General features: G+C 29.8%; 2 protein-coding genes across 2 annotated transcripts in view; both read right to left on the bottom strand.

The window, feature by feature from the left end:
• The window catches only part of LOC106682749 (innexin inx3-like), a 135282-nt gene extending 130732 nt beyond the window's left edge, over window positions 1–4550 (bottom strand). Inside the window, exon 1 of the mRNA XM_067049061.1 lies at window positions 4183–4550. Coding sequence (XP_066905162.1) covers window positions 4183–4543 — 361 coding nt within the window. The 5' untranslated portion in view covers window positions 4544–4550. The remainder of the gene's footprint in view (window positions 1–4182) is intronic.
• Window positions 4551–4799: 249 nt separating this feature from the next.
• The window catches only part of LOC106682752 (26S proteasome non-ATPase regulatory subunit 10), a 34448-nt gene continuing 29212 nt past the window's right edge, over window positions 4800–10035 (bottom strand). Inside the window, exons 5-6 of the mRNA XM_014423784.2 lie at window positions 8754–8975; window positions 4800–6550 (exon numbers count right to left, since the gene is read on the bottom strand). Coding sequence (XP_014279270.1) covers window positions 6392–6550; window positions 8754–8975 — 381 coding nt within the window. The 3' untranslated portion in view covers window positions 4800–6391. The remainder of the gene's footprint in view (window positions 6551–8753; window positions 8976–10035) is intronic.

Genomic DNA, 10035 nt, shown 5'->3' with positions numbered 1-10035 from the left:
TGTTTCATTGACCGCACCCCCAACCATCTTCTCCTCATTTATCATCCACGGTCAACTATCTCTCATAATTATTAATTATAAATCTATAGTATTTAAAAGAATAAAAATAAAGCAGTTTCTATAGAAAACTAAACATATAAAAGGAACTTTTTTTTTTAACCTCCTTATTCTCATCAGAATTAAAGTTTAGACAGGAAAGAAAGTTTATCCTAAAGATTACCATATTATTCTACCCAGGGTGGGAAAATCAAAATTTATTCTTACAGTCGTCCATCACGAAATAAAACCTATCTTAAAAGTTTTTGCAAAAATACATAACGAACTCGTTATTAAAATCAAGGCCACAATTAATGTTCAAAATGGGTGAAAATTAGTTATTGCAAACGATAATTTTTTCAACAGATTCTGATAGAGGTAAAACTTTTTTAAAAAAATACTCTGAGTTAGATTAGAAATTAAAACTTACTAAGCGATATGGGTCCATGGGAAGAATGATTTAATTCATAAAATATTCAATTGAAGAAAAATGAGTTAAATATTTTAGTTTTAATTACAAATTAAATATCAAAATTCGATGTTTATTAAAAATTTATTTTAAATCTTAAAAAATTCTTAAACATAAATCCTTTTTTCTCACAAAAAGTAACAGGTAACTTGTTTGTTAAAAAAAAAATCTTACAGTTCAAAATGATTTACTTTACATTTGATATAAATTCTCATTCTTCTTAAGAAATTACCATTGAAATGTAAATTTTTGCAAAAAGTAGACTAAAATCATTTTACTCATGGATTCTTCAAATAGTTTTATATTTAAAATTTATTCTTTAATCGGATTTCTTTTATATTTTTCCTGCAACAAAATTCCTGACAAGTATGTTTTACAATTATTGATAATGTGATTCATATGATATCCATATAAGAAGATAGTGAAATTCAGTGGATATTATTTAGAACCACTTCGCTCACAATTTGAATTTTGAAAAATAATTTTAAAATCCCATGATAGAGGTAAAGTCATTCGGTTGAGATAATTCCATCAAATAATCATTTCATTATATTATAAATCATTAATTTGTGAAATAACCCTTTGATTTAGTTAATAAATAAACTAATTAAGAAGTGACCAGGTAGAACTTAACTTTGTTCCATACTTAACTTTTATAATTTTTTTTTTATGTATTATAATAGCAGTATTTTGAGTTCATAGCATTTTTTTGACAGTGCAAAACCGGCCAAAGAGAAATTCAAGGGATAAAATCACAATTGAAGACTGCAGGGGAAAAACTATCACTCATAGATGAAGAAATTATCTCAATCAAATAACTACCAATATTTTCCATGTTTATTATTATTATTATTATTCTTTATAATATAATTTTACATTTGTCTTTTGGTATGTAGTGTAATTTTGTGATCCATTAGACAACCTCCAAACAGGATTAGCTTGAATTCATTAGTGGAGAAATGAGGGATTGTATTAATTTTTTCACTCCTGATAATCGATTACAATTAATGCTTCACCATAATCTTTATCATACGTTTAAAATTTCCAGTCTGAACAAAATAAGTATAAAAAAGTAAGTCATTTATTTAATAATATAATACTTAAGGAATTTCAGTTGTCTTAGAGCATCACCTTTTGTTCAAAGTGATCTTTGTCGTATATAATGTGTTTCGCAAATAATTGTATTTTGTTTGACTTATGAGGGATTGTACTAATTGTGCCCTTTTTGGGGGGAATGGGAATTGGAAGAAAACATACAGAATACTAGGCTTACCTTTTCTTTTAATTTTGGAACATATACCATGTAAGTAGCTATTACTCTTATCGGATTGTCTGAAGAAGCTTTCAGAGTTGCATGTCATATCGAAATGTTGCAAGTTATATAATCTCTCATTTTGAATAAAAAATAGTATTGAAGACAAACCATATGCTAATGTTAACCATCTATCCAGTTACGAACTCTAAGCAAGTTGTTTAAGAATCTAAAGTACTATGGCACAGACATAATTAGAAGAAAAAACTGATTTGAGCATTTATCAGTTAATGTTTATAAATTTGTAAAGAAGCATTATGTTCAAGTAATTAGTAAGTAATTAATCAACATCAAAATAATAACAGTATGATAATTACATACTTGACATGGATTCTCACACAAGCCATGAAATGAAGCATTTAAGGAAAAAAAATTTTAGTTGTCCAGCCATATGTAATTGTACTGTATACATAATCTTTGGGTGGATTGTACCAACTTCATGAGAACATTTCATGTGTTTTTTTTTTGTAATATGAGACTGCAAACAGTTCAGGATTGTTTTAAAATTTTAAATTTCAGGAAGTTTAAAAAGTGAATTGTGTACCAGCTGAAATTTGTTCCTTGTGAATTTGTTGCTTATCTTATTGTTAGTTGATGTAATACAAAAAACCGAGCATTTTAGGTTCGACCTAGATTTCAGACGAACATCTAAAAAAAGATAAGATTCCAAATGATAAACGACTTTGAGAGAAGGTTATTGTATTATCTTAAGCTTCACCCAAACGAGAGTGGTATTTGTGAAAAATATATCAGCGAAAAGAATAAAAATTACTATAAAATGTGTGTATGGCACATATTTTTAACCTAGTTTTAACCATTGTGATTATATGAAAACAATGTTGTATATTATAACATAAGTTTCATAAATGTTAATTGTATATGTTTTTGGGTTGTTCATTAATTTCTTTTTAATAGCTTGTCTAAATATTAATTAATTTACCAATGCCCTTCCCCAGCAACTTTTGTCCTTCTGTTCCAATTTTCAGGCGGATGTATCATCTCCCCATCTCACCCTCCTCCCCCAAGCATTGATTTTGAGTTGAAATTTTGGAGACATATTTAACTTAGAGTTATAAAATATTGTACTGAGTTTAAATTAAAAATAATAATTTTTAAAAAGTAGGAATCAAATGGGATAAAAAAAGAAATTAAACATTTATAAGAGGTGAATGGAATATGGTCCGGGTGCGGTAAAAAAAAACTCAAATAGTAGATAATTATACTATTTTATTTATTATTTTAGCCCTGTAACGTGGGGCGAAACGTTGGCTCAATAAAATAGTATGATTATCTACTATTTGAGTTTTTTTTTACCACACCCGGACCATATTCCATTCATCTATACACACAGTCAATCAATAATCTTCCAATTTATAACAGGTATTTTTTTTTTTTTTTATGTTAGATTAGAAAAATTATTAATTACTTCTTAAAGGTTTATTTTATATAGTTTAAATCAATCATTTTCTATCAGAATCAGTAATAATCTGTTTAATCATTCTTGAATCAATCAGACTTCTCAGTTAATTCTTGATTTGATTAATTTATAGATAAGAGAAGTAAGGAGTTCAGTCGGCCTATAGAGTATAGCAGAGAAGGGAAAAAATTAGCTATAGATGAAACTAGAAGCTGAAATTGCCATGGAAACGACCCTTTTCATGAATGAACCATTGATAAATATCGTATCCATGACAACTTTAGCTATTAGTTTCAACTATAGCTAATTTTTGCCCAACTCTGAAGTTGATGGTTGAAAGATGGCACTGTTTAGGGCAAATACAGAAGGGACTGATAGGCCCTAAAATGTCCTACTGTCAGTCAGCTAACATTTTCAGTCAGGAACATTCTTTCACTTAATAAAGATATAATATTCAACTTTTAGAAGCACACACTATGATTATAAGTACTAACACCAAAGAAAATTGTAATAGGCTGTTTTACTTGTTCAAAAATAACCAAAATTGTTCGCTGCTAAGTTTACTAGCAATGCTATCGATCATAAAAGTTTAGTGCGTTACTATAAAATTTTTATTAAAACTCGTATTTAATAGTATCACCTAAGAGTTTACGACCAATGCACTTTTCAAATTTTGTAAGAAAAATTAAATTTCGGAAGTATCTGCTTGTTTATTCAAGGTTTGGCTTGTTTCCGAAAAGTAAGCACATTAAAATCAAAATAACTTCAGATGCCATAAAATATCTTTATTAAGTAACACTAGCATTGCAAAAAAAGGTATCCACATTTTCTCATGTGTACATCCAACCGTACCATAGTAAGGCACAGAGGTGAAATTTTGGTACACCCGTCTTATAAATTAAGATGTAAAGTCTCATCAATAAAATAATTTAATTTATCTCAACTTACCTTTAAAATCAACAGCAATGTAAGACACTGAAATGAAACAAAATTTATTCAAAACTGATTCAGGAATCGGTTGATCATTTTTGTTATCTTGCATGCATTCGATAGGATTTCCAAAATATTGCTGGCTAGTGACTACTGCACATAATGTAAACAATAAGCAAGATGTGATTAAACATGTATCAAAAAACAGTCTCCTTTCATGATGGTTTTGAAAGTATGATTTTGTGGCTTTAGCCAGTTCTGTTACTTGATTAAACATGATTGTTTCTGAAGTATTAAGACATGAACAAACAACTTCTCTAAATGTCACTATAATTAGATCAAAGACACTATTAATATGCACAACATCCAATAAATACATAACAAAAAAAGAGAATCATAATGGATGGAAGGTAGTAATAAACTTCTAAGAGAAGGGAAACAGGAACAAAAGAATTATGTTATCTTATTTGTTTAAGAAACTTTATTTCAGAAATATATTTTAAACAAAATTACTTTGATACATAAAACAGATAAAAAAAAAACATAGTAATTTTTTTCATAAGAAATATAAAATATTTCTTATTCATACATCATCAATATCAACTTCATTTATCAAGTCTTCTTTCGATTTTTTTTTTTCCTTAAATCTTGAATTTATATTAGAATAAATATTTCTGTATTAATGAATTCTTTATTCGTTGAAGACGAATTTTGAATACTTATTCACCATGATAGCTAAATTGAGACTGTTAAAGAATTTAAATAGTTGAAACATTTTAGATTTTGTCCCCCCCTCAATTTTGACTCAAGCTAATGAGTCTGCCAAGTATAGGTAAGGGGAATAAAAAATGGCGGCTGTTTCAAAGGGATAAAAAAAACTACTTTTTCATTCGGAGCTCTATATCTTAAAAAGTAGGAACAACATAAGAAAACCTAAGAGAACGTCATTTAAAGAAGAGTAAATTTGCTAAAATATGAGCCCTAATAGAGTTATTTACGTTAAATAGTTTTCGAGATATAGCTTTTTAAAAAGCAACATTTCATAAAAATGTTGTATAGGACGTACTGTTAGTGAATTTATTTTGAAAAATGTATATCACAAAAACCATTTGACATTCAGATGCCTGATAGCACTCAAATTAAAGCTAGTTTAAGAAGTTTATCTTCGTAGGTGTAACAGTTTACATGAAATTGTCTAAAATAAATTGATTTATAGTTGTTCGGACAAATTTTTATTTGCTAAATTTATATTCATATGTGGATATCATTAAAAATACTAGGTGCGGCCAGCAAAGAAAAACATAAATAAACAAAAAAATATTTTATTATGCCGACGTTTCGATCTGAGTTTCAGGTCTTCATCAGGGCTATAGAACAAAAGAGATAACAACCATCATTTAGAAAAACATAAAAATGAAAAGAAATAGTATACAAACAAATTTGTAAAAATAAAAAATTGATAATTGATAATTGAATAATAAAAAATAATTGATTAATAATCATGGAATTAGACAGATGCAATTTAATCAATTTTATTATTTATTATTCAATTAAATATTTTGTATGATTCCAAATTTGTTAGTATACTATTTCTTTTCAATTTTATGTTTCTCTAAATGATGGTTGTTATCCCTTTTGTTCTATAGCCCTGATGAAGACCTGAAATTTAGGTCGAAACGTTATGCCGATGTATAATTATTTTTTTGTTTATTTATGTTTTCTTTGCTGACCGCACCCCCCGACCATCTTCTCTAATCAGTAATCTACGGTCAACTATCTACACTTCCTTATCATTTTATGTTTATTGTCTCCGAATTAAGGTTGTTCTCCAGCCCGTTTTCGTTTTCAACCCTGACAAAGCCTGAAACTCAGATCGAACAAATAAATAAGTTTGGTTTGTTAGTGTATCTTTGCTGACTGCACCCCAACCACATTCTTCTCAAAACTTTCTGTTAGTTGCGAATTTAAAGAGACATTGCACAATAACTGTTCGATAACTCGTTTACAAGTAAAAGTCAATCAAACTGACAGTGAGGTGCCTATAATGGCTGACATTCCGTGTAGGGGACATTTTAAGCCATTTGTTTTAAACTCTCCCTATAGTACTATAGTACCTAAATATATATTTCGTAAATATTGGCTGAAAGGTTGAAAAGTATACATGGGCTTGGTATATGAATTGAAAAATAATGTAGAAAAATATATTGTAATAAAATGTAGAATTCATCTAAATTATTTTATGAAATTCTAGTTTTTTTATTTCTGTAAACAGAAGACTGCGTATCTGTGGTTGCGACCTCCTGTATTCTCTCTGTGCAATGTCCAGGGCTGTCTGTGAGAGCTTCGTCCTCACGCTCACATCGCATGAATCTGTTTTTAATAAAAGCTGAAAACAATAAAGCAATTAGAATAATATATTTCAATAAATGTATGATCTAGATTAAATAAAGTAGTTCATGAAATAACCTCACAGAGAATATTAGTTGAGAGTTGGGTCAATAATACAGAAATAAAAAAAAATAGACCTCCATTTCAGATAGGAATAGGTAAAAATAACTAGTTATGTTGCAATAACAGGTACATTAAAAAAAAAAATCACTATTTTGCAATAACGATAAAGAGCTCAAATTAAGTAACATATAAAGTGATTATTTAATATATAATTTGTTAATAAATATAACCTGGTGTGACATAAATTCTCAATATAGATATAGATACAAAAATTGTTGGAGACTGCTTATTAAAACTAGTTTTAAATATGTTAGAGAGGTAGACCTATAAGATACAACAGATAAGTAGAGTAGATATGGTATAGGTGTGTTATAGTAATATGTAAAAGGGAGATATTAAGAAATTGGATAAAAATGAACAATAGTTCTAGCAATCTGATAAGAGTCATTTTCTTAAGCCAACTGAGTAAAAAAACAGAAAGAGTAGGTAGAGAAAGAATATACTTTCTGAGTGGGGGCAGATTTTTTATAATTTTTTTTTTGGAAGGAAGTTGTTGTTTAAGAGAATTTGTTTAATGCAGAAATAGTTATTGTCATGAAATTGGGAATCAGAGAGAGAAAACCCACGATGAATAAGATTTTTGGCTGTGTTTAGTTTTTGATGGTAAGGATGTTGGGAGTGGTAGTTTAGAAGTCTTCCTGAGTAAGTTGGTTTTGTGTACCAATCGGTGGATATAGTATTATTGGCATATTTTTGATGAGGAGGTCAAGAAATGGTAATGAATAGTTTGTTTCTGATTCGACTGTAATACGTAGGCGAGGATGGTAGGAATTGAAGGCAAATAAGATATCGGTGATTTTATTGGGATTCAGTATTAAGAGAAGGTCGTCAACATATTTTTAAATAAAAATGATGTCATTAGTGAACTGTGGGGTAACGGAGTTTAGTAAATCGTTAAGTACGATATTGGAAAGATCTGGGGCTAAAGAATTACCCATAGCTAAGCCTGAAATTAGTTTAAAAAATTGACCCTGGAATGTGAGGTAGCCAGATTCACAACAAAGTTGGAGAGACTTGAAGTAAGAAGTAAGGTCTAGGGAAGTATGTGGTTCAATGGTGGACCAGTTGGATTCTACTAAAATTAGGACTTTATCTATTGGGATATTGGTAAATAAACTTTCAACGTCAAAGGAAGTGAGGATGTAGTGGTCTGGAATGGTGAGGTCTAATAATTGATCGTGGAGGTGAAAAGAGTTGCGAATGACATTCATGGTACACAAAACCAACTTACTCAGGAAGACTTTTAAATTATCACTCCCAACATCCTTACCATCAAAAACTAAACACAGTCAAAAACCTTATTCATCATGGGTTTTCTCTCTCTGATTCCTAATTTCATGACAATAACTATCTCCACATTAAACAAATTTTTTATAATACATAGATGGGTAAAAAAGCAAAAAGTGTCTAATTTCATATCTAATATTAAAATAGGTAAATATATACAATAATTCAGGAAGTACAAGTATAAGATATTACTTACCAATATAAATACATTGATACATAAATACCTATAGATAAATAAATATATATAAAGTAATTGAATAAGATTAAAAATAGTATGTAGATGTTATATGGTGAAGATAAAAGTAAATAGATACAATCTATGACGCAGATGAAAATGAGAAAATAAAATTCTAAAATGTTTGTATCTTGTTTCCTTATCTAGCCCTGAAAAGTGGGGTGGAACGTTGGAAATAAATATTTTTTTGTGACTATTTTGATATCTTTATTGACGGCCACCTGGACTATCTTCCTCCAATGAATTACTTATAGTGCAGCATGTCACAGAGCATAAGTTTTAAAATCAGGAGATAGACAAATCATTGCCATTCTCATTCAGTCTTGGAGCAGAGTAACATAGCTGGAATGGATATTTATAGGTCCAATTTGCCAACTATAATATATAGATCATATTATAATTAATCGTTATTGGTGTTACCTAGAAGTTGCGTAAACATGGAGAAACGTTTTTGATGTATTTTTTTCAGAAAAAGTAAATTTTTTCGGTATTTTAATATCTATTAATAATTAGAAAATTATCAAATATTTGTAACTATCATTAAATAAATTCCTACCTCCACAACAGGTAAAAATCCACTTTCAACAGCAACGTGCAATGCAGTCGATCCTTCACGATTCTGTATGTTCAAGTTTATTTCTCGGCGTGAACAGATTACTTCTACAACATCGGCATATCCTCTTTCTGCTGCCGAATGTAGTGGAGTGTTGCCTTTAAGGTCCTGAGCATTCACAGGTGCTCCAAAGCTCAACAAACATTGGACTACAGAAGACCTTCCCTGAAAAAAGTATAGAATAGAATTTAAATTTTTTTTAGGGACTATGATTTCTAAAAATAAAATCAATGCACAATTAAAAAAAGGAATATCTTCAGGCCAAAAGAAGTTCAGAAACAGCACTATAAAATGTCGAGTGGGCATACACTCACTTATACCCTGGGGGAATGATTATAATGGAGAGAGTAAGCTGCCAAGAAAAGTGAAGCAAAAAAGGTGGTTCTCATGGATACCGTGGGCGTGGCACAAAAGCTTGTGAATGGATTGTCATTGTAGGTGAACCAAATTTCAGGAAATAGCATTTAATAATTTTGTTAAAATAATTACATAAATGTGGGACATTCCTATTTACCTCATTTTAAACCTTACCAAGAGCATGATCTACCCCTCTCTTTTGAAGGAGAGTTCCTTAAAAAAGTAAGGAATCCTCCTGACTCATGTAAAATCTATTGTGAGTTTAAGTTACACCAAAAGGGTTCACCATCAAAAATAGTTGGAAACCATTGCTCTTTACAATTCGAATGGACCTAGTTCTTACTTAGAGAGTTGAAACTTGGTGATTGACTAAGGCTGACATAAATATACTACTCATTTTTAAGAGAAAAATATTGCAAAAAGTGTTCAGCCCAATCAAAGAAGGTAATACCTTGCAAGGAAAAATATATATACGCAAATTTATGACCTCTTCAAGGACACAAATACTGAAGGGTTTGTGAAGATAGGAAGCTTGAGGTGGCCAGGGCATGTTGCAAGAATGGACAACAATGTCCAAAACCAGGGATTTGTTAATTGGCTAGGAAGATCCAGATGATTTGAATGATTAATTTTTTAGATGGTTTGATAGTGTCCAGACTAATGGAGCTAGAAACTTACTAAATAAAGTGGATCGGATAAATGCTGCATATGATAGAAAAGAATGGTGAAAGCTTTTGAAGGACGACCAGATTCAGTGATGGATCATTGCATCATAAATGCAAGTAAACAGAGAGTGCTAAAAACTAAATTTTAAATGCTTTAGTTCTGTGTGATTTAGTATAAAGGTTAGTAGAGCAGAATCTTTTCA

This window comes from Halyomorpha halys, unplaced genomic scaffold (assembly GCF_000696795.3).
Source record: "Halyomorpha halys isolate HHAL.00 unplaced genomic scaffold, Hhal_1.1 Scaffold439.1, whole genome shotgun sequence".
Classification (NCBI taxonomy): Eukaryota; Metazoa; Arthropoda; class Insecta; order Hemiptera; family Pentatomidae; genus Halyomorpha; species Halyomorpha halys.
Note: the sequence above shows the minus strand (reverse complement) of the source record. Positions and strands in the feature narration are given on the sequence as shown.